The sequence below is a fragment of the Micromesistius poutassou genome (genome assembly GCF_964030765.1).
Source record: "Micromesistius poutassou genome assembly, chromosome: 2".
NCBI classification, from domain to species: domain Eukaryota; kingdom Metazoa; phylum Chordata; class Actinopteri; order Gadiformes; family Gadidae; genus Micromesistius; species Micromesistius poutassou.
The window spans coordinates 2790393-2814573 of record NC_140272.1 but is presented as its reverse complement, the minus strand read 5'-3'; the positions used below and the strand labels follow the sequence as shown (position 1 = coordinate 2814573).

The following is a 24181-nucleotide window of genomic DNA, read 5'->3' as shown; positions in this document are numbered from 1 at the left end:
GCCAAATGCTTCGGATGCACCCCCTGAGATCCATCCCGGATGTCGGTCGTGATCTTTCATCTCACTTTTTTTTCTCGATTCTTTTTTTTGGTTTTGTTCCTGGATTAAACGAAGAGTATGGGACCCTTTCGGTAGCCCTATGTTGTTATTACAAAAACTTCTGGGGTTGCATGATCTACTCGGAAAAAAGGGTTTCCAGAGATGAGGTCCGTGATAGAGACGAAACACATCCGTTAGCTGCATGCCTAGACCTCGCCAATCTCTGGTACGTTTTATTTATTCAATAAGGGAAGGATTGCCACAAAGCTGTCTCAAAGGTATACTTCCCAGGATCGGTGAGATTTTCGGTCTGTTTTATATACACATTGAGTCGCAGGCGTCTTCAATATCTTAATTTCATGCCTCCCCGCTTCGTGGGTGTCTTCCGTTTTACTCTAGTTTTAACTGTGACGTTTGTGGTCCAACTTTTCAAGAGGAGCAAGTTGTTGACTTTGCGAAATGCTGTTGTCGGATGAGAAATAGCTGATGGCAGCACGTCCCGTTGGAACGAACACGCGTGAAATACGGGCAGTTGCGTAATATCGTGCGCAAACGTGGGCTGTAATGTTTAAGTAAAGAATTTGGCCCAAAGAAACAGGACGGTTCGGTGCTTCGGACTCTGAAGTTCAACATGAATTAAACGTGCATAAAAGACAAAAATGCATTGGGGCGAAGTGATTGAGCTCCGTGACCTGCGGCTGGACACAGACCCGATAGAGCTGACCAGCTCATGGGTTCCTCGGTCACCTTCACGCTTGGAGAGGACCAATGCGCTGAGAATCAGCCCAGGAAAGGTGCCAGAACTACTTAGCCGAGCGGGCATTATCCGGCCTCTTGGTGATTCCCAGGATCCTCGGCTGAAGGAGGAGTTGGGTGAGGGGCACAACTTCCAGCCCTGCAGTCACGCTCAGCCCACTTGGTGTGACCTGTGTGGAGATTTCATTTGGGGACTTTACAAGCAGAGCCTGCGCTGTGCCAGTAAGTAGTTAGTAGTTAGTAGTTAGTAGTAGTAACAAGTAGTGTGTGTGTGTGTGTGTGTGTGTGTGTGTGTGTGGACACGGGGATGACGAATTGAGGAACATAATTGAATAAAGAGAAATGTGAATATGCATTTACAATGTTGCCATCAATAGGTGCCTATTGATGGCAACATTGTGCTCTTTACACAAGATGCTCAAGATGCTCTTCTGTAAAGATGTTTGTGTAAAGATTACAGAAGATGCCCTTTGGAGTTACCGATGAACTTCCCTTTTGAGAGTTGTGTGGTTAGTGGTCGGGGAAATGATAAAGAATACTGACATTCTCATTTTTGTAACCATGAGTTCTTAAACATAGGATATATGAATCAACTAAGAGTATATCGTTCCTCTTTATAGTTAAAATAATTAAAACCCTGCTAAAACGACATGTATTTATCAGTAGTATATAACAATGCAAGTATTGCATAGTATGATTTGAGGACATGGTGATTGAGGACATCACCATTCAAGAATTCCAATGAGACCATAAAGCTGAATAGTTACCTCAACATTTAGGAAGAGACGTGATGGAATAATGCTGGATGGCCCTGCAATGCAATTTGAAAAATTCTGAACAGAAACCATGTCAGAGAGAGATGAACTCTCAGAGATGTTGATCCGTTTCCGTGTCCTCGGCCTCTGCCCTCCTCCACAGACTGCAGGTTCACGTGTCACTACCGCTGCCGCACCCACATCCAGTTAGACTGCAGCTGGGACCAGGGAGCCACCCTCCGCTCGCCCTCCCTGGTTGAGCACACCATAGAGAGCGACACAAATGTGGTGAGAATCCGTTGAGATGAAATGTATGGGTGCGGGTCTGGCTGATCCGTGGATAAACTCTGTTAAAGGTGCCGCCGATGAGATTTAAGATTAAAGGACAGTTCCGGTATTTTGAACATTTTGAACCCCCTTTCTGGTTTGTCTAGGATAAAATTGAGTGGTTGACACCGAAATTTTGACTATTGGTCCTGTCTCGGGTATTTGGCTCATTTAGAATCGCCCCTGCGTGGGTGGTTAGTGGTGTTTGTTGATCAAAGATCAAGTATCGTAGCGAAATACAGTTTCTGTGGTGTTTTATTGCACATTTATCACATTTTGTAAATACCATTGATTTCTGTTGGAAGACTCATTGCTCGTTGGCCGGAAACGGAAAGGGGGGCTGTTTACGTGTGGTTGTAGTCTTTTCGCTCGGTTCTCCGTCTCAACAGTAGGGCTAGAACCCAAAGGTTGTTTTAAGGACAGGTTTGTGAATGCACATAGCCAGCCATTCTCATATTCACATATCACTAAAACGGATTTTTCGAATATCATCGAGAGTAACATAATTGATTAGGATGGTGAAGGATAATTGTGTGTTGAACATTGCAGCTGTGCACTTTGGTTATTAACTGTGCTATGGATCAGTCATCAATCCTGCTTAAACATTATTTTAAAGGCCCATTATTTTGATCAAGCCATGAACCTCTGTGTCAGTTAGCCCAGCGGTTAGCACTGCTGGGCTTGACGCCGACCCGTGGACTGGGTGGGTGGAGTTTTTCTCCAATGCTCTCCCTGTGTTTATGCGGCCGCTCTGGTCTCCTCAGAAAGACACGAGACACTAGACATAAACTAGACATAAAGTGGCCTCATTACTTCCGACAGGGCCACTGGAGAGGCCGTGCCCTGGGGTTGATCGCCTGACGTCAGGCTCTGGCTGCTCTTTGCTCCTTACAATAGGAGGCATGCCATGCATACATTACAATGGGAGACCCCTGGAGGAACAAGCAGCCTGACTGTTCGTCTGGACAGTCGGGCTGCTGTTTGTACAGTTCCAGCTACAAGCAGATAAACCAGGCGACCGATCAGGAATGTGCATCAACCACACAAGATCTAGCATAGCTTCATAATGTTTAAATATCTTTATATTATGGAGGGGTTATCAGACGTAGAGTAGACATGACTTGAATAATACGTTTTTAAAGTCAAGTACTTTATTGTCTACTAGTCTATCAACAATCTGCAAATATAAAGCACATGCATATCTGCATCTTATTTCTATTTTTATTTTGCATCTCATCATCTCAAACTTGAAAATCTATTTTGCACTAACTTTACTCATATCCTACAGCATCAAAGCTGTCACGCCAAACCAACTCGTGTTTATTTTTTTTGGCCTCGATTGCCTGCTTCACATGACAGGCCTCCTCTGTGGGTAGCTGACTTTGGCTTTATTGTTGTCACACAGGAAGGACGTGTGGGTGGGTGGCGGGCGCACTGGGGGGGGGGGGGGGGGGGGGTACTTGATGCTGAGGTCATTAGGGAGTTGGTATTTCCCGTCGGCATCCAATCGCAGCTAGTTGCGCCGGTTTTGTGTATTTCCAAACTCAACTAAACCCAACGGTGTGGGTGGAGCCACTGAGGGAGCGGCGGGAAGGGAGGGGGGTGTATCACATCCGCCTGTTCACACTGAAGACTTCGTTGAAACGTGGGAAGGCAAATAGACGCGAATACGGTTCATTTAGGCTAGACATTGTCCTTTTATAAAGTGAACATTTAACCGATACAAAGTCGTCATATCACCATCGTTTGAAAGTCCCGTTGCTAGCGTTACATATTTCCAGCGATTGTTTTCGAAAAGTCCGTTCACCGGTTATTTTTTTTAATAACGCGTTTCGCCGGTACACTGCGTTTATAGTTTATATAGTTAATATAGATTGAATTCGCTGTGTTTCGATGGAAACAGTCAGTATGAAAGGCTCGGCGACCGGTTCAGGAAAGACCTCGTCCTTCGACAAGACGTGGGAGAGCTCCGCCAGTAGCGGCTACTGCAGTGACGATGAGTCGCAGCCGGAGTTTGAGCAGTACTTTACAGCCCGAACATCCCTAGGAAGAAAACCACACGTAGAGATTAAGAAGGTGAGAACGGATAGTCTTTCATTTGGTCTAAATTAAGTAGCCCTATTCTTGACACATTACAAGGTCGACAGTGTGACGTTAACGTCAGGCCTATGTTAACTTTTGACAAGTAAAGTCAGCCCTAACGTTACTCCTCAGCAGAAAACATTAATAAAAGTTGTTGCGTTTAATTTCTATCCCACATACAAGTGCATGTAAATGCAATTATAAAAGGTTTCAAGAAAATGAATACGTTTGATTCATATTTGTACCGGGATGAACCCTTTATCGAAAACTTTAAACAACCATCAACAAGCTGTGAACAGCCCACCTTGTTTGGTGACGCACACAGACGTCTCGAGTTTCCACCGAGACTTCCCCATTCAATGTGTTCCGTTGAGTTCCGTAAAACGCTTCAGGCCGACCAAGACATTAAAAGGTTTGGCAAAGTGATTCATGGGATGTGCAGAGGTGTCATCGGAAGTATGCTTCATATTCAATGACTAGGTTGGACCTACTGCCGATACAACCATTATAACTTTTGTTCATCATGTAAAACATGCATGTTGGTCAAATGTCTTTCACTTTTCTTTAGATATGCCTAATGATTCCTACTTGCTGTAGATAAGCATTATATTTTAGTCTGGCAGTAACAGACCAAATAAGTTGAACCGCCTTTTATCAATTTCAGAAGTAGGCATGACAACTTTCTTCCCCTTTTAAGATTGTAGATATATCCTCAACAATCAGCAATTATAAAAAAAAAACTCCCAAGAGTTTTTTTAAGAGATATAGTGTATATGTGTAAAGGTATGTTTACTTTAAAAATGTATTTAAAAGTGTATTGCCATGTTAGTGTCTGGCCTGCAGATGCTAATGGCCAGTGAAGAAGGCGATGTATTGGTCGGCGGATGTGGCTTTAGAACAGGAATGTATTGTCTCTCCCACTTGGTCACAGTAGGGGGGAGGCTATTTTTACATGAATGCATAGTTCAGGAATGCAGAGTAGAGTTGGTTCTCCCGACATGGTACACAGCTGCAAGTCCCACATGATCACCCCCCCCTCCCCTCCAAGCTTAAGAAGGAGTGGGACGGGATTGGACAGAGCTGACATCATTGTACTTGCGCTTGCTACGTTTACAGGAAGTATTGAGTCTGACGCAACTTCTGGTGATTTGGAGGAAAAACCGGTACTTCCTCAAATTGGAGTGAAATGTGGCTGTTGGTTGATTTTAGTTGCTTACTTGGACATCAACTGTTCTGTGTATAGATAACACAGAACAGCTATCTATACAGAACTATACAGAATTGACAGATTCATCTTTGATAGTCATTCATTTGGAGCAATCCTTCAAACTTCATTAATTGTTTAAAACTAGCTACACTTAGTGTAGAGTGTAGTTATAATGTTCAGGTTAGTCTGGTTGAACCAAATCTATGCAAAATGTCACATCTAGTCATCAGTTTACTATAATAGTTAACTATAATAAAGCAATTCTCTGTGTGAACCCTTTTATTATGGTCAACGAAATGAGGTCCTCACGGTACCGCGAAGGCTGTAGACCACCCCCTGGTGGTCAATGTTAATATCACGTTTGTCCTCCCGTTCTGTGACTCCAATTCTGAGAAATAAAGAATACAGCTGGCATTTAAACACAATTGTCCCTTTCTAGGATGAACCGGTTGAATCGAAGAAACAGGAATGGTCTGTTGCAGAGATTCAGCATAAGGTGAAGGAGTACAATTCTCTGATCAACGGCAACCTGTTCATGAACACAGTGAGTAGAATTCACCTGTCCACACTTTTGAATGGAAGATCCTCTTGGTCCTTATTTGAATTGCAATACTCTTCCTACTCTGCTCGATACAGAACAGAGATGGTTCCTACACTGGCTTTGTGAAGGTGCAGTTCAAGCTGGCGCGCCCAGTCTCAGTCCCGCCTCCCAGAAAGGGGCCTGCGAGACAGGAAGCCGGAGGGAAGAAGGCCTCTGGAGTCAAGCGCCGCACGTCCTTCTACCTGCCCAAGGACACGTCCAAGCATCTGCACATCAGCTCCCACACGTCCGCCCGCGAGGTCATCGAGGCTCTGCTGAAGAAGTTCACGGTGGTGGACAACCCTGCCAAGTTTGCCCTGTTTGAGCGCAGGGAACGTCACGAGCAAGGTACTACCTTTTGTGCACTAAAGCTACAAAGCACTCGGCCGCGTCTGGATGTGTTGTTTGTGATTGTTTTATCACAAAAAGCAATAGTCTTATACGAAGATGCAAACGAAAAAATACAGCCCTGCTTCATTTGTCCGCTGTTCACACAATGAAATTGTATTTCTCTTTTTTGGTCGCACTGAAAATATGAACCGGAATTTGCATTTCCTCTTTGTGCTTTAGTTAACAGTATAGTTCCTCCTCACACCATTTCATGAACTAATCACCTCTTGCTAACTCGATAATACTTTCAAAAGCACTCCCCAGTACATAAAAACCAATGGGATGTTTTGTTTTCTTGTTGTCTTCTGCAGTGTACCTCCGCAAGATATCTGATGACGAGCGTCCACTCCGCCTGCGCCTGGCGACCGGACCTGACGAGAAGCTGCTCAGCTTCGTGCTGAAGGAGAACGAGACCGGAGAGGTCAACGTGAGTAGGACTTCAGCTCTGCTATTTGCATACAATAATGAAGCTCTTGTGCCCCTTCGACAGTTAGGGCACAAGAACTTGAACTCTGCACACTCCCTATCTGCAGTGGCACGCCTTCTCCATGCCGGAGCTGAAGAATTTCTTGCGTATTCTGCAACGAGAGGAGGAGGAGCATGTGAAGCAGATCATGCAGCGCTACACTTTAGCGAGGACCCGGATGCAAGAGGCCCTGCCGGGCACCACCCCAGGATGAGGGAGGCATGTTGGGCCACGAGGCAGGACCTGAACCTACACATCCCTCTGTAAGAGGAGAATGAATGAGAGCATGGAGGCCGCATAAGATAGAGCTAGCGCGAATGTGCGTGTGAAATGCTGCGAGAGAGAGAGAGAGAAAGAAAAAGTGTCTTACACCTGGCGCGAGTCTGATGTGCGTGTGAAGTGCTGCGAGAGAGAGAGAGAAAGAGAGAGACTTACACCTGGCGCGAGTCTGATGTGCCTGCGAGAATGAGAGATGAAAACATGAGAAACTGTGACTGCGTGGAGATTGGTTTTTAAACCAGTATTGTCTTCCGATATTGGGTGCTGTCGGATAATCCAAAATACCTAGGCTATGACTCATTAACTTTGTATAGGATGTCACCGGTGTGATTTTATTCAAATGGTGACCCTTTGTTGATTTAGTGCTGTAATTCCTTCAGTTGTGTAGTTTACATCCAACATTGAAGTGCATTTTACCAGATGTATTCGATAGATGTAGGCTAACAGCTGCAAAAGCAGGAATATATTGAGTGGTTCTATCAATTTGCTTTCAATCAAGCCAAACAAGAACCCCAGTCATGTTTCTGTGAAGCAAGGTACAGCTTGAGCTGAAAGGTATATGGATTGTCACCTGACCTAAGCCAGTTTTTCATGAATTTCCTGCACACCACAATCTTTTGTGGGTGTTACTTTTTACTGTCCCTTACTGAGTGAGTATGACTGATTGGTATGGACATTGTTATTGTGAAAAAAGTGTCAAAAAGGCTTTGTTTGACTGGAATATATCTGAATGTTTTATAAATGTTTGTCTGAAAATTTGATGTGTCAATCTGTTTTGTCAAAATATATTTTTCTGTGAAGCTCCACAAAATTATTGACTATGCTCACATCAACTACGTTTATTGAGTCCCAATTTAGTCAGCTTTTAGTTCGCCCCTAGCTGAGTGTCATGTGTCCCCGAGCAAGACACCCACACCCTAACTGCTTCCGACGGGCAGGCTGTCGCCTTGCATGGTTGATTCTGCCCTCGGTATGTGAGTGTGTGTATGAACCTTTGTAAGTCACTTGATAAAAGCGTCTGCTCAATGCCCTGAATTTAAATGTTTATGAAAACATTGTTGAAAACTGCATTATTGTTAGAAATGTTTAGTTGTGGGACATTACTTAATGACACGTGGGTCCTGAGGCTAGACTAGCTGAGAACCACTAAATGACCAGTCATTGCTTTCTCCATGTCATTGTAGGAACTGTAGTAGGCTGCCTCCTGCCGGCCCAGTCGCAGCTGTCAGATATCTGCCTTCTAGGTCACATGACCCGTTCTGCTGGAATATCTAGAAGCCGTTGCCAGCGACTGGAGCCCTAGCTTCCTTGTGCACCTATAGCGTAGGCAATGTATTTTGATGCTGGATAAAGCAGGTATGGGTTGTTCACACAATAAGATAACAACTTTTTGCGAAGTTATTTTCTTTAACGGGCGTTGCTTTTTAATGTTGTGTTATACGTAGATGGGTTTCAGAGCTTAAGCTAGCTGTTGACAACGTGTTTAGCCTGGCCAGTATTACAGGCTAACCCATGTCCAAACTAAGTCGTTAACCGCACATTGCTTTTCATTTACAGTTCGTTTACTAATTGAAATACATATTATGGAATGTGTGGTTGACGGAGCAACCGTATACTAGTTACATTCATGTTAGCTAGACAGCTAACCTGGCTAACAGTACATGATGTGATGAATATAGCGCAGGGTTGCGTCGAAGGCCTACGAGTTAATTTCAAAGGTTATTAAACCCAAACACGTTATTAACTTCACAACAGCCATGCACGGTAATTATCTGGCTGTCGATATATCACCATGGATAAACAGTCTAACCAGTTAGACATCAAGTCATGTACCATACACCTTAAAGCTGGAGTTAGCCTACAGTCGCTGTGAGGCTAACTCCTTGAGCGAATCAATCCCTTTAGATGGAAATACACGGGGAGGGTTAGAGTAAGTGCTTTCCTCTGATTTGGCATATGTCTGGCTGCTAAGTCTCGTTTCTTTTCCACCACTGTCAGTTAGATCATGTGTCACTCCAGCATTTTTAACCTTTTATTCGGATCCTAGGTTTTGTAAACAATCCGGGTCCAAAACACTCACCCTGTTTATCGCAGAGGAAAACGGCTCAGCCTGAACTGGAGACTATGAATCTTCGATGAAGATGGGAGGAAGTACGTCCAAAGCCAAAGGCGTCTGGCCTTTCTCAGGCTCAGGAGTTGGAGGTGATTCAGCCAGTGATATTAGCGACCAGTCCGTGGCTCGACTCAAAGGCTCCAGAAGTGCCACACCTTTTGTCTTCACGAGGAGAAGGTAAGATGTTTGAGGACGTCATTTTGAGTGATGTGAGAGAACGCTGCCCTGCAAGTATTGTACACATTGTTTCTGTGTTCCTAGTTCCTTGTACTTCGATGAGGATGGGGACCTGGCACACGAGTTCTATGAAGAGACTGTTGTGACAAAAAATGGCAGGAGGAAGTCCAAGCTGAAGAGAATTCAGAAGAATCTAATTCCTCAGGTATGCTGATAGAACCTGTAAATAAATTGTTAATTGTTTATTTCTGTGTTTGCTTCAATGTTGTATAAACTTTTCTCATCAATGCATTCCTTTTTGTTTTGTTTTGTTTTGTTTTACTTGTTTCATTAGGGAATTGTGCGGCTGGACCACCCCCGTATTCATGCAGACTTTCCTGTTATTCTCTGTGAAGTGTGAGGAGTCACAGCAGGTCTTTCCACCATGTAGGATACCCACAGACGTGCTAGTCAATCTGCTGTTATGAATGCTTGTGAGGAGCCACTGGCCAGTTGTTTCGGCTGAAGTATTTTCGTCAGACCACAGTTTTGGCTCTGGTAGGCAGGACGTGCGAAGATGGAACGAGGCCTAATGAATATAAAAGTCAGCTGACAAAAATGCAATGTGAACATGTACACTGCAGAAATGTGACGGTAGTTGAGCATGGTGACATTCTCAATTTTACAAATCTGTTAACTTGTCTTTTTTTTTTTTTAATGACCCCACACTTTGGCAACCAGTATGCAAACATCAAGTAAAGATGTGCTTCACCTGTTATATGTTTGCAACATGAGAATATCGTAGATGTGAAAAGGCTTTAACCTCTGTGAAATGTAGCAAAGGGTGTTAGCGTGTGACTGTTATGTGTACTTGTGTACATATAGGTTTGTGCGAGTGAAAGAATGAGGACTGAAGTTATGAAGTAGTGCTAGGAATATGCGTTGTGATATTCTTTGTATATAAAGTCACATCCTTGTAATATATTGTCATGTGTCACGTCTGTTGTTTGGGCTCAGACCTGCACTAGTGATATGATGTAAATAATTTAGAGTTTGGAAGACTTGAATAAATGCTTTACTCGGATTCTTGTGTGGAGTAGATGTATCTTTTTCTCCTCTGAACCAATTTAGATATTTTTATTTTCAATTAGGCTGTCAAGGTTGGCTGGGAAAACTAGATGACACCATAATAGTTGTTCATGCTACATTTTTGGATTTTAACTTTATAAATGTTACGTTTATCATTGTTTTAACACGTTCAGTGTCCCTTGGGTTTTAATTAAATATTTGTCCTATGGATGGACTTGTATAACACCACTGCTCTAGGGGGCAGCAGAGGGCTTTTGATTCAGCATGCTCATTACATTTTGAATGACAATTATGGTCTGATTTAATGACTAGATTATTATTACATGCAACAAATTAATCTTTATGATAATATACATGGTGGGCAGGAATTCCTTATAATTGAGTAATGTGTTTGGGTTGGTTTGGCATAAAATCCCTGTGATTTTTCCTACGCATAGCTGAAGTGCTTTAAGAATATTTTTTTTGTAACAGAACTTCACATATAGGATGTTCATAAAACCCTGCATTGTGATCAATTATATTATGCGTAATATAGTGTTAAAGTCTTAACGTGTTTGAGAAAACCTGTGAAGTTTATAGTGTAACACGGTTGGCTTGGCACTATTGCTAAATACTTAAAGATAAATTACATTAGATTAATGATACTTATAATATATGGTGCACAGTTATGATTCTGTTTATGACTTAGGATTCTGTGCCTTTATCTAAAAAGCTAGAAGGTATTTTACACTTTATCTGGGCGGCTAGGGGGCAATTGCAGTCCCTGTCTGCTATTTGGTTTTGCCAAGCACACACTTTTACAGATTTGAAATCACAAGCCTCTGATGTTGGACGCTCACTGAAAGTGGAAGGGCGCATATCCCGTTTCCCGGCCATTGTCTTGGCTTCCTGACGGCCGCTGAAGACGGGACATCTTGGGGGTCAACAGGAAGTGAAGGCCAGGGGGAATTGGATGGCCTCAATGTTGTTCTGTTCCATCCCCTTTTGATTCCTACTGACGTAACACATCCTAGATTCACATGGGGAGGGGGGAAAGCAGCCAGAGAAACTGATGACACAGGCCAGTGAGTCAGCAGAGCAAGACATCAGAAGAACAGCCATGACACAGGAAACACAGCTGCTCTCACGTCGGCCCCCCCCCCGGTCGCATGTCCAAGCATGTCGGGACATACTTCAGTGAACATACCTTCAGTAGACATATGTAGAAAGAGGAGATGTCCCCCTGCAATTGCGGATTTCACGTTACTGAATTCCGTTTTATAGTCTCTTAAATAATGAAACCCCACTTTATTATCATTCACATTTTCATTATATATTATATATTATTATTAGATTTTTTAGTATTCACACTCACCTTCTTACTTTTAAAAATAATTGTACAATAATTGCCTTGCTTGCCTTGTGCATGCCCTTTAGTAGAACATCTATATTAAATGAATGAATCGTATATAGGCTATAATAAGTGCCTAACACTCATGCTGCATTTCAGAAACTCCTTGATGCTTGATGGGGTTCCTTAAACAGCATGTGGTACTTTGTTACTCTATTGAACCGTTGCCAAAGGCCGTCATCACTTGCCCCAAGCAGTGACATCTGCACGCCAGATGCCTTGCCCTGTCCATAATGTAAAACAAGTAGAAGGTCCTATTTTGGAATAACTGAGCAATTTTTCATGCATTTACAAATTGCTCAAGTTGGGCTGGGCATAGTTTTGGACTCGTTGGTGTAATTAGTGAAGCAATTTAAGAAAACAATGTACGTTGAAAAATAAATTAGTTCATATTATTATTAATAACATGGTATCCTTATTGCAATCAAGGAGAACATTTCAAAGTGATGGCAATTTAATTGGCCCTTGTATATATAACAGTGATCATTGCATTGGAATTACTTTTAAAATACGCACTGGGAATGGCCTGAGTCTGAATAACTATAACAAATCTATTACAAGTTGGTGCCACATTTTTTCGGACTGTTTCATTTATTGTTTAAATGGGATGCATTTCGTTTCAGAGACGTGCAACTAAAATCCAAAATGTTTTAAAGTAGTTCAACCTTCTTCTTTTTTTACATGACATTAAACTGAACTTTGAGGTTAGGACGGATGTCAGTTGAGGAAATTAAAAACGCCTACAGAGTTAACGGACTTTTCGCCACTCCCCCCTTTGATTCTGAATGGAACATCCTGGAATAGTTTGGCACTAGGGAAAGCCGAATGGCTCTCAACCATTGCTCTCCACTGACAACATCACAGGGGGTAACAGTATTGCACACAGCGACGAAGTTCAGAAGTCGGATTGTATGTTACTACGAATGCCGTTCGAGACTTTTGACGTTTCCCTTCAGGCCCAAACATACGTTTTCGAGTAACATATTTTAGTTTGAAATAAGATCAAAAACTTTGGATAAACTCTGAAGAAACTTTTACTTTTGGAATGCTTCCTAAGTCTACATATAAAGGTAAGCACGTTTACAAATACGATTGTAGGCAACGATTGTAGGCAATTCCTTAAAGATACTTTATTCCTCTCTTAAACGAAGTGAGTTAGAACTATACTCTGATAAATGAAGGTGGGTTAAATGTACGATCATTTAAGGCAATGGCAGTGTGGATTCCCAGTTTGAGTGTCCTGGTCCATCCCTCATATATTCTTGCTTTAAAATTGTAGTTGCAATATTTTAGGCATTGCATTATCATTTTTTATGTGTTTGACTCTACTATAACTTTTATTCTGACCTTTTCCACCAAAGAGCATTGTAGTTGCGTTGTGCAGTGTTATCTTCATTCTTGTGACATTTCGCTGGATAGTCAAGCATTTTTTTTTTCTCTCCCATTTGTACATTTCCTAAGGAGAGCATAGAGTCACGGCAATCTCTGTGCATTCACACTTGAAGACATGTTGCGGGCTCAGGCGGATCTAAAAACACTGCTACCGATTATCCTACTGTTGGACTGCCTCTGGGCTTTGGACCTCAAGCCCACGAGATGGCCCCTCTTCTCTCAAAAGCCAGTGCTCCTGGCCTGGAACGCACCCACGGAGGACTGTGCCCCCCGCCACGGTGTTCATTTTCAGTTGGGCCAGTTCCAGATTGTGGCCTCACCCAATGAGGCCTTTGTCAAACAGAACCTAACCATCTTCTATAAAGACCGCCTGGGCTTGTATCCATACTACCAGCCAGATGGTACTGCAGTGAATGGTGGGCTGCCCCAGGTAGCCAGTCTCAAAGAGCATCTGGATAAGATGCCGGAAGGTGTGCAGAAGTACATTCGCGAGAAACAAGCTAAGGGCCTGGCTGTCATTGACTGGGAAGAGTGGCGCCCACTCTGGATACGGAACTGGGAAACCAAAGATGTGTACCGCAGTCGCTCCCGCCAGCTTGTGGCCCAAAAGAACCCCTCCTGGCCCACAGAACGGGTGGGGAAGGTCGCTCAACAGGAGTTTGAGATGTCCGCCCGCAAGTTTATGCTGGAGACCCTGAAGCAAGCCAAATACCTGAGGCCCAACCAGCTGTGGGGCTTTTACCTGTTCCCCGACTGCTACAACCACGACTACAGGCGCACCGTGGAGAACTACACCGGCCGATGCCCCGACGTGGAGGTGGCTCGCAACGAGCAGCTGAAGTGGCTGTGGACGGAGAGCACGGCGCTCTTCCCCTCCATCTACATGAGCCCCGTGCTCAAGTCCTCTGCCTCCGGGCGGCAATTTGTCCGGAACCGCGTGAAAGAGGGCATGCGTCTGGCGTCATCTGGAGATGGCCTGGCGCGGCCAGTGTTTGTGTACGCACGGCCCACCTACGCCAACTCTCTGGAGCTGTTGACGGAGGTGAGGAAACACCATACCAGTCGTGCCTTACTTATGTATAATTTCCCAAATGTATGCATTCATTACTAGTGTATTGTCTTTTAACTGTTTACAAAGGGATTGTTTCCCATCCCTGCAGTCATGATAATGTCATGCGTTTCACTGCATGACAGGTTTTCTTCATTGTTCTATGCTGAGCGATTCAAATTCTTATCTGCAACTGCAGTCTTTTCCTGTTACATCCTGGCACAGGGACAGCACATATAATATCCATTTCTGAGGCATTTCTGAAAAGCAGGGGAGGATGGGTGTTGGTCCAGCTGCAAATCACGCCAACACTCATTTCAGTACTTCCTTTTGCGTTAAGGTACAGATAAGAGCTGGTTAGCCTAAGCTTTCAGGAACCCCCCCCCAACACACACACCCTCCGGCAAAAATCCTTTGAACTTGACTAGCACAAATGAGACCTGCCCTGTTATGTTATTTAAAGATTGAGGTTCTGCCTCATGTGTCATGTCCAGGCAGATCTGGTGTCCACCATCGGGGAGAGCGTGGCGTTGGGAGCGGCCGGGGTCATCCTGTGGGGAGAGTCGACGTATGCAAGCAGTAAAGTAAGCGTCAGCACACTTGGACTTTTGACACCAGCAGAACAATTCACTTTTTCCCCTCCCTCAAGTGGTGCTTCTGAACTCTTTGTCAGATGTTGGCCGTCAGTCTACGTGTAGCTGTATGGAAAGACAGGGCAAGCGTTTTTTTTTTTGTTATGGCTGAATATGTATGTTACATTAACTTTGGGTGGCCATTTGTGGTACTGGTTTTAAATGACCTGACCACAAAGGGATTTGATCATGAGGATTTCATAGTACTTTTGTTAATATAAATTAAATGAAAAGTCTAGATCTTGTGATGATGCTGTCGATGCAATTGTTATTCAAGTAACATATTCAGTCCACTATCACTTTACTCATTTGGAAACAAATAAGGGTGACAACTATGTACACGAAATGAGGAACCTCCACAAGCTGGTCTTCATACCAGCCAAACAGCCCAGTCCAAACATCTGGACTGGGACTTTGTTGTGAAAGAGGAAGGGAAGTGCAACTGTTGATATGAAATGGCAGAGAAGTATTTCTTCATGTTAAAATAGAACGAGGAAGTTAAGTTTTATATATATTTAGATATACATCTTATTTTTAAAACAAAATATTTCACTTCTCCAATTACTTTGCTTGAACCTAAGACTGCTGCACGTTACCACATTGCCTAAAATCCATTCACAACATCCCATTTAGCAGTGAGTGGGTCTTTTGAGTTTGTCTCCCTTTGTTCGGCCTTAAATCACATGTTCTGTATCCCCCCCCACCCCCACCTCCTTGACCAGGTCAGCTGCTCCAGCCTGAATGATTATTTGCGCGGTCAGCTGGGGGAATATTTGCTCAACGTCTCCACGGCAGCAGAGTTATGCAGCCAGGCCCTTTGTGCTTCTCACGGCCGTTGCCAGCGGCGACAGCCCGACGCCGACGTCTACCTGCACCTCGACCCGCTCTCTCACGCCATCGCCGCTCAGGGCGGGAAGCTGGCGGTCACCGGCGCGCTCGGCGACGCAGAGAGGAGCGCGTTCCAGGAGGATTTCCAGTGCCGCTGTTACAACGGTTACCATGGTGATGGGTGTAATCAGCCGAAGGGGGCGGCCCGGGCCACCGTGGCGTCGGTGGTGGTGATGCTGGCCACCCCTCTGCTGCTCGTCTCTCTACTTCTCGGCTAACCATGATGCATTGCAGTATTTTTAGCGTATGCCAAATTGTAGATGTACATGATGAAGGGCTCGTGTCTGCTGTACAGTGACGTGGCGGACGGGGATGCAGGGACGTTGTCGACATGAGAGTCGTAGCTGTCTGTGTTTTTTAAATATACTTCATGAGATAGAGAGCTTGCTGGAAAGGATTTGTGTTTACATTTTGCTCTCCGTTGCCACTTGCATTATAAGTGGATTTTAATCATCCGTCTCCCATTCCCTTGATTTTTCCCAGGGGAAATGTAATGTGATTGGAGTAACTGATAGGCTAATGTGATTCTGATATGAACATATATTTGTATTGTGCATCTGATCAATAGGTAGATGTCAGAGTGTTGCACTTAGCTCTGGTGTCGGCACAAGATGACTCTAGTGGGCCTCATCCAAAGACTTTTCACTGGCATCTTAACTGTGTGCGGAAGGCTATGCATTAATATTTATTTGAATGTATTTTCAGTATCTCATTTAATGTCCTCAATATTTTACAGAACATGACTACTACACAAAAAACGTCACAAATGTCTGACTTCTAGTTCAACAGCACTTTTATTGTAAATGCAGAGGCCGTTCATTTTTGTACTTTCCTTTACCAGCTACGATCAAATGTAGAAAACCCTGAGATTATCATTTCAATTGCATTAGGGCTTCTCCCTCCCAAGTATTTTATTTCATACATGTTTTGATAAGGAAAATAAATATTTCGTTTTTACCACCTGTTTTGTCTTAGATTTATTACAACAAAAATGATTGGGCAATGGGCAGCTTAGGAATTGTAGATGGACTATGATATAAACAGTGCCAAAATAGGCCAAATAGGCCTTGCCTGTTTTTATTTTTGAGATTCTATGTTGTGTTCTACGAGGCAAACTAGACCTAATTATGTCATCTTTTCCCCAAGCGGTATATGCCATGTCGAAAAAAAAAAAAAAAATCTTGGCGATCAGGGAAGTGTAGATAAAGCTGCAGAACTTAATAATGTCCCTCAAAGAACAACGTTTAATGACTCAAACCAATTTTAGTGTACAATGTGAAATGTGGCAGCTAGCAGACTAGTAGGCTAAAGTTTGAGCGCACTAGAGGGAGTTTTGCATGCATCAAGCCCATACTCTTGCCCGGGGTAATTACAGGGTTTGGTTAAGCCAGAGCTATTTTCAACTACAAAAAGAGTTGAGAGAGATTTTAACATGCATTTACATTTTCGATGTAGATTGGTAGTGACTTGCATGACGTGCATACATCAAATAAACTAGACTGCAGTAAGGATACCCTCAACCAAAGGCAATTATCCAATCAAAAGGCTTCGATATAAATACACCTTTTAGAGAGGATGGTAGCGTTTTAAAGCATGTTTTGTGGGGTTTGATGATTGATCCAAAACTTCAAATGTGCCTGTATCTTTAAATTGCAATAGCCTCGGCGGACTCTACAATAAACGTATAGATGGCACAAAGGACCCAATTAGCGGTCAGGTAGGAGCTGGGCTGTAGGCCTTTATCAGAATTACATGTTGAAATACAGAGCTGTTCAGAAATTGCTGAGATGATGGCCATAATGGTTGAATTGTAAAATACGATGGGTAGGAGAGATTAAACATCTGAGAACGCGGTTGAGATTCAGCAGCAGTCCTCAATAGTATCAAGTCCGGTTGGTCAGATGGAGACAACTAATTGGAGATGGTGGTGATGTGGTAGAGAGGATGGAGCTGGTGGTGTGTTTTAGTTGGGTGCGAGCCAGCAGCATGTTCACGGTAATGAGAGGGCTAATGCAGTGGCTTGGAGGTTCTGGGAAGAGAGATGAGATAGATACTGAAATAGCATGCGGACGCAGGGAAATGAAAACCATTTCACAGCAAAGGGAATGTGGACAACTGGCAGAAACACAGGGACAAAAGTATCAAGGGGAGACATTATTACACATGACTTAAGGCTAACTTACATAAATCAGAGGGAGGGAGGGGATGTGTTGTAGAGAGAGGAAGTATGGAGCAGGGTAAGCACTTTTGGTGTAAAAACTTACACCTAAAGTGTTTGGTAGAGGAAACAATCTAACATTTATTAATGCTGTGTAAATATGATCTAGAGAAAAAACAACTGCATAAGTGAGTGAGATATGCAGGAAAGGATAGTAGGCCTAGTGGACGTTGCATTTTAAGATCAAATTAATAATATTTCCATCTCACTCAAGATGCAATGCATCTCAGGCAAAAAATATACAATACTTTGTTTTGACTCTAGAGGGCACTATAACGCTTTTTTAAAATTCTTTCTGTGATTAATTAATCGAAATTAACGCGTTAATTTGACAGCCCTAGTTTATTCATGTTTATCTGAGATGCCCACTCCAGTGCAGCAGGTGGTGGTATATGCACGTCTAAACGGACCGCCTCCACCAACAGCAACAGAAGAAGAAGAAGAATAAAACTATTTTCATTGATCACAAGACTTCACAAGACAAAATCAAAACATGCTGCAAGCCAACATAATCTGCTGCCAGTAGTTATAGCGGTATAGGTACGTACTAAATCTTTTTACATATTTATTTGATTATAATGTCATTCGTATCCACTGTATTAAGAGAATATATTCGTTTTTCATAAATGGACATGCAAGAATTACGATTTGGTTGACTTTACAAAATCAATAAGACAGCAAAAGGTTAATACAGCCTAGAACACGTTGACGTCGTTAGGATGGCATTATTGGTAATGAAGCGCAAATGTCACAACGCACAGGTTTTCCACTTTTCTGCGTCTTCTCGATTTCTGTAGACGTCACGTCACGCAGATATATTGCAGTTGTATAGGCTAAATTAAATGGAAAATTGAATTGGGTTGAGGGTTGAGAGATAATTTAATCAGAATTCTCGCCAATGGGAGACAATGTTTTCAAAACGTCACTGGCGGTAGGCTACTAAGGGGGAGCCCGTGGGGGGGCAGTGTCCCCCACATTACACACAATTATCACAGAATTACTTTTAGCCAACGAGAACTAACAGAACAATAAGGTGTAATGTGACTGGCCTCAGCCTGCCCCCCCACCAGTTGAAATTGTCTCGAACTGCCACATCAAGTTTGGGTTCTGTCTCATAATCATGACAAGTAAAATGTGAGCAATATTCCTACCTAGAGAAGTCTGTAATTTAGGAAGACGATTAAATTATTTTCACACTATCTGCCTCATACAACTGTAATGCACTTTGGCTTCACGTTGGGTTGTGGCCGTCCCTTCCGCTTCTGACTAGCTTGGCTGTACAGCTTCTACAAGGGTTCATTACTGCCAATATACAATGCTCCAGGGCATTCAGGCTTCCTCTTTCACAACAAAGTCCCAGTCCGGATGTTCTTCATTTGGCTGGTATGAAGACCAGCTTGTGGAGGTTCCTTATTTGTGTACAAAGATTATTTGTTTCCAAATGAGACTGATAGTGGACTGAGTAGGTTATTTTATATAACCATTGCATCGACAGCATCATCACAAGATCTAGACTTTCATTTCATTTATATTAACATAATATGTTCACATTAAATTGAAATAAGGATCTTGAATAAGGATCAAGGAACGAGTGAGGGTTTAATATGCAAGAGCACTGTTATATATTATATATGTATATTGACAGATATGACCATTATTATTGACCACAAATATACAAAGACGCTGTATTGACAGCTTTGTTCTGTTTGCTGCTATAGGTCAATGCCACTGCCATATTTGAGAAGCCAAGAGTGGCCTGTAAACAAATACAAGTAAATTGGGAGATGGGGTTTTTCTGGTTAAAAATCACTATTAAGTATATGGTTGAGAAATAAAATGTTACAGGACCTATTATCCACAGCTCCCTCTTTTTTCTTGTAATTGTTTCCTCTCTTTGTCTCCAACAAACCTGAAATGTATTTTACATCGATGTTAGACATTTAACAATCTCAAAGGGTTTTAGCTGCTATTATAAATGTATGTAAAACAATGCGCAAAATAGTCAAATATCCAAGTAATCTTTTAAAATTTGTTTCAATTTCACATACATAAAAACCTATCCAAAAACTAGCCTCTAAACATTGTATTTTCCAGTTTTCCAGAATTTGTAATTGTTGATCCTTTATTCTCCAGGTATGTGCTCCTCTATTCCGCTCCTGGTTCTGCATGCGGTGCTGATCCGTCTCTCATTAGGACAGCAGTATGCGGCGTCTCCCCTTTCCCAAGTCCCGTTCGCTGCCGTCTGGAACGCCCCGACGGCCAACTGCCGGTCCCGCTTCGGCGTGGAGCTGGACCTGGGGGTGTTCAACATCGTCCGGAACCACAAACAAAGCTTCATGGGAGACGACATAACCATATTCTACGCCGATAAACTCGGGCTCTATCCCAGATACAACCGGGGGGTGGCGATCAACGGCGGGGTGCCGCAGAACGCCAGCCTGGCCGACCACCTCCGGGCGGCGGCCCGGGACATCAACGCAGACATCCCCGACCGGGACTTCCGGGGCCTGGCCGTGGTGGACTGGGAAAGCTGGAGACCGGTGTGGAAGAGGAACTGGGATACCATGGAGGTGTACTGGGAGGGCTCCAGGGCACTGGTAAGGTCCAAACACCCCGACTGGAGCCCTGCTCAGATAGAGGCCGAGGCCGTCAAAGAGTTTGAGGCGGGCGCCCGAGACTTCATGGAGGGAACGTTGAGCATGGCGGAGAAGGAGCGGCCGGGCGGTCTCTGGGGCTTCTACGGCTTCCCCAGCTGCTACAACTACTACAGCCGCAAAGACGCCAACTACACGGGCGCCTGCCCGCCTGTGGCGATCCAGAGGAACAACCAGCTGTCCTGGCTGTGGAAGGTGTCCACGGCCCTGTACCCTGACATCTACCTGGACATCGGTCTGCGGGATCTCCACAAGGAAGTCCTGCTGTACAGTCACCACCGCATCATGGAGGCCATGAGGGTGGGGGCACAGAGGAGGCCCGCCATGGCCCCTGTGATCCCGTACTCCCGCATCGTCTACACCTACTCCCTGGATTTCCTCTCCCAGGCAAGGCCGTGTGCGGTGGGAAGGGCGGCGGTGGTGTTGGGTTTCTGCTATATGGGTCATGTGAACGCAGGACGGTAATGGTGGTGTTGATGGGAGAGCGGCGGGCCCCTCATGGTGTGTATTGGATTGCAGGAACATCTGGTGTACACCATCGGAGAGAGTGCGGCGGTCGGAGCCTCGGGGGTTGTGCTCTGGGGAGACGGCCTGTTTGCAAAATCCAAGGTAGGACCACCCTTCCTTTGTTATTCCCCGCCCCCCCCCCCCCCACGTCAAACATTCTAGTGTGTTGGAAATGGTTGGTCATTTGAATTGATTTGTAGAGTTGTGGGCGGGGTGGGTCCACTTTTTTTGAGAAATGTAATGGCTGCAATCTTTTTTGATTGATCAATCATTTTTGATCGATCCGCTGTTGATTTTTCTTTGATCTTCCTTTTCTTAGGCTAATTGTGAAATGACCAAGGCCTACATCGATGAGACCTTGGGGCACTACGTGGTGAACGTCACGTCTGCAGCCTTTCTGTGTGGCCAGGCCATGTGTTCATCCAGGGGCAGATGCCAGAGGAGGGAGCCGTCCTCCCGGGCATACCTCCACCTCGACCCCGCATTCTGGAAGGTGGTGTCCGATGACAAGCCCGGAGGAGGGAGGTCTTACAGAGTGCTGGAACAGCCAGTCCAGTCCAGGCTGGCCCCGAACATAAAGTCCCAGTTTAAATGTGTGTGCTACTCTGGCTGGTCTGGGGAGAGCTGCACCAAACCACTTTAAAGCACTACAATGGGCTACATGGGGGAAAAGTGGGACCAAGGTTATTTTGCACAACCCTGCTAAATGGGGGTATTTTTGACTGTGTGTCATGGCCCAGCAGCAGCATGGTTTTGCCTAGCCTAGGTTTGTCACATTCCACTATGTCATAAATGTTTGGCTTTGGGACTGTACCAGTGATTAAGGGCTTTACAAATAAAATTGAATTGAACTACAACTTTTTTTGTTTCTTTAAATGTCTAATCTAAGGCAAATATTACATTTGATGTATCTCCAGATAACAATGCATGACGATTGCTTGGTCTGTGTTTTGGTAAATGAGCATATTAGATTAGATTAGATTCACTTTATTGTCATTACACAGTAACAGGTTACAATGCAACGAAATATACGCGGGTCTAACCAGAGGGCAAACATCAGTTTGAGCAACATGCATCTATGAATATATGCACAGTATAATGTCTGTGCAGCAAATAGTTAAATACAAAATTTGTAATTACAGTAATGTGCAAGTAGTGTAAAAAGAAAGTGCGAGTGAGCTGTAGGGACCAGGCAGCATGAGATAGGGATGGGTGCTTTGTAAGCAGTCTGACAGCTGAGGGGAAGAAGCTGTTCTTAGTCCTGTTTGTTTTGCCTGGGTAGCGTGCCCCAGAGCGAGTGCCACGTTGAAGGCTGAACAGTCCATGGTTGGGGCGAGATGTGTCCTTTATGATGTTGCGTGCCTTTCGTAGGCACCTCTCCATATAGTGAGGTTATGGTATAGAGTGTGGTCTTGGTGATGCGGTGGGCCATCTTCACCATCCTCAGCAGTGATTTTCGGTCCTTGATGGTGCAGTTGCCGATTCTCGATACCCAATTCGATACCACGGTCAAAAACAAAACAATAAATCCCATGTACTTTATTTATTAAAAACATTTAAACATTCCAAAAAGCAGTGGCACTGGCATGTAGCCTTCAAGTAATGAATAAAAATAAACCACTATTAACATTACAAAAAAAGAACTGTGGCATGTAGCGTTCAAGTAATAATAATTTAAAAAAATTAATACGCGCTGAAAGCTATGCGGCTGGCGTTTACACTTACGTGCATGGCGGGGTTTAAAACATAACTTCCAACCTAATATTAAGTAGGCTAATATAACGCAGGTGCGCAAGGCAGCCACAGAAGACGCTAACATTGTTTTCAACTGCTCGGTACCGCGCCGTATTAATTAACCAAGTTTTGAAAAGAAAAAGTATTTGAAGCGAATAAGCAACGCTGTTTTTGATTTGTTTATTTGGTTTTGAACGAATAATTTTGGATGCATGCATCGGCTTTGAGTTGGTTTGTTTACTTTGAAATTGCATACGCTCGCAACACACACGCACACATTCACCGCCGCACCTACTACAACCTGCCGATCTTCAATCAAAACAACATCAAGTAAGTGATGCCGAACGCAGTCGGCAATTAATTGTTGCGTGTTTAGAAGCGCAACATTGAAACGGGTCCCGTCTGAAACAGTCGCGCTGCGCAGCGTTCCAAAGGCAAAGTACTTCCAGACGCGACTCTTGTTATTCTTTTTATCGACGAGTCGAGGCGGAGCCGTCGCACTCGCTGCAGCTGCCGTCTTCCATGTTCCCGTGTAGGTGTATATGCTGCCCACGTGACGTCCAGAGGAATTGCATCCTCGGTACCTACGGTACTAAGAAAAACGAGTACCGTCACGTTTTTTGAATTTTGGTATCGACTTGGTACCGAAGTATCGGTTCTCGTGACATCCCTAGATGCAGGTGGTGAGGATGCTCTCAATGGTACAGCGGTAGAAGTTTAGCAGCACTTGGGAGGACAGATGGACTTTAACCAGTTTCCTGAGGAAGAACATGCAATTGTGGGCCTTCGTGATGATGGTTGTGATGTTGGGGGTCCAGGAGAGGTCCTCAGAGATGTGCACTCCAAGGAACTTAAAGCTGGTGACACGCTTGACCTCCTCCCCATTGATATGTATGGACACGGAGGTGCGTGCCTGTTTTGTTCCTTCTGAAGTCCACGATTATCTCTTTGGTCTTGTTTGTGTTGAGGTTGTTGTAGGTGCACCACTCTGCCAGGTGCCGGACCTCTTCCCTGTATGCCGTCTCATCATTATTGCTGATGAGCCTGACCACTGGAGTGTCGTCTGCAAATTTGACAATTGTGTTTGAGCAATGTAGCTACAGGACTGCAGTTATGTGTGAAGAGGGCCTATTTGTTCTAAGTAAATCTTTAGCCGCAAATCGAAGAGCCTATTATTACTGTTATTATTATACCCAGCACAAATGCTTGTGGCCAGTAGGCGATAGTCTAGACGTGTTACAAGCTATGGTCATATGTCTGTTTGTGTTTTGTCTCAACATTTTGTCATCATGTCAGGTAATGTCTTTGTTGGATTCTGTGTACTTTGTTTGTGTGGGTATGAAAGAGTTAATGGGTGTGTTGGGGGTAAATGGCTATGGGTTGTGTGACTGGATCAGTTGGTGTATCATGCAAGTGTGGAACGACAATTTGTCACCTCCATCTCAGCATTGTGTCTTCGATAAGTTGTACCCAAAGCTG

At 44.0% G+C, this 24181-nt stretch overlaps 4 protein-coding genes across 5 annotated transcripts; all 4 read left to right on the top strand.

Moving 5' to 3' along the window:
• The first annotated feature begins 21 nt into the window (after nucleotides 1-21).
• Nucleotides 22-6819, top strand: LOC311338973 (ras association domain-containing protein 1-like). 2 transcript variants are annotated; one of them, XM_084464325.1, is made up of 6 exons: nucleotides 22-1017; nucleotides 1714-1838; nucleotides 5606-5710; nucleotides 5803-6094; nucleotides 6448-6563; nucleotides 6670-6819. In XM_084464325.1, exons 1-6 carry the CDS (start codon nucleotides 699-701, stop codon nucleotides 6814-6816), a joined length of 1104 nt encoding a protein of 367 aa, XP_084320451.1. In that variant the 5' UTR covers nucleotides 22-698; the 3' UTR covers nucleotides 6817-6819. The 2 variants fall into 2 exon arrangements, with proteins under 2 accessions (XP_084320451.1, XP_084320452.1); XM_084464326.1 differs by lacking the exons at nucleotides 22-1017; nucleotides 1714-1838 and adding an exon at nucleotides 3504-3953.
• A 1294-nt stretch (nucleotides 6820-8113) lies between these two features.
• tusc2a (tumor suppressor 2, mitochondrial calcium regulator a) lies at nucleotides 8114-10228 on the top strand. The gene is made up of 4 exons (XM_084464327.1): nucleotides 8114-8237; nucleotides 8929-9171; nucleotides 9256-9376; nucleotides 9506-10228. Exons 2-4 carry the CDS (start codon nucleotides 9017-9019, stop codon nucleotides 9569-9571), a joined length of 342 nt encoding a protein of 113 aa, XP_084320453.1. The 5' UTR covers nucleotides 8114-8237; nucleotides 8929-9016; the 3' UTR covers nucleotides 9572-10228.
• A 2248-nt stretch (nucleotides 10229-12476) lies between these two features.
• hyal2a (hyaluronidase 2a) lies at nucleotides 12477-16551 on the top strand. The gene is made up of 4 exons (XM_084463640.1): nucleotides 12477-12699; nucleotides 13091-14063; nucleotides 14564-14653; nucleotides 15424-16551. The coding sequence occupies exons 2-4, from the start codon at nucleotides 13137-13139 to the stop codon at nucleotides 15805-15807; spliced, it is 1401 nt and encodes a 466-aa protein (XP_084319766.1). The 5' UTR covers nucleotides 12477-12699; nucleotides 13091-13136; the 3' UTR covers nucleotides 15808-16551.
• Nucleotides 16552-18246: 1695 nt separating this feature from the next.
• On the top strand, nucleotides 18247-21819 carry hyal1 (hyaluronidase 1). Its single transcript, XM_084463641.1, has 4 exons — nucleotides 18247-18347; nucleotides 19941-20848; nucleotides 20981-21070; nucleotides 21288-21819. Exons 2-4 carry the CDS (start codon nucleotides 19943-19945, stop codon nucleotides 21609-21611), a joined length of 1320 nt encoding a protein of 439 aa, XP_084319767.1. The 5' UTR covers nucleotides 18247-18347; nucleotides 19941-19942; the 3' UTR covers nucleotides 21612-21819.
• The last annotated feature ends 2362 nt before the right edge of the window (nucleotides 21820-24181 follow it).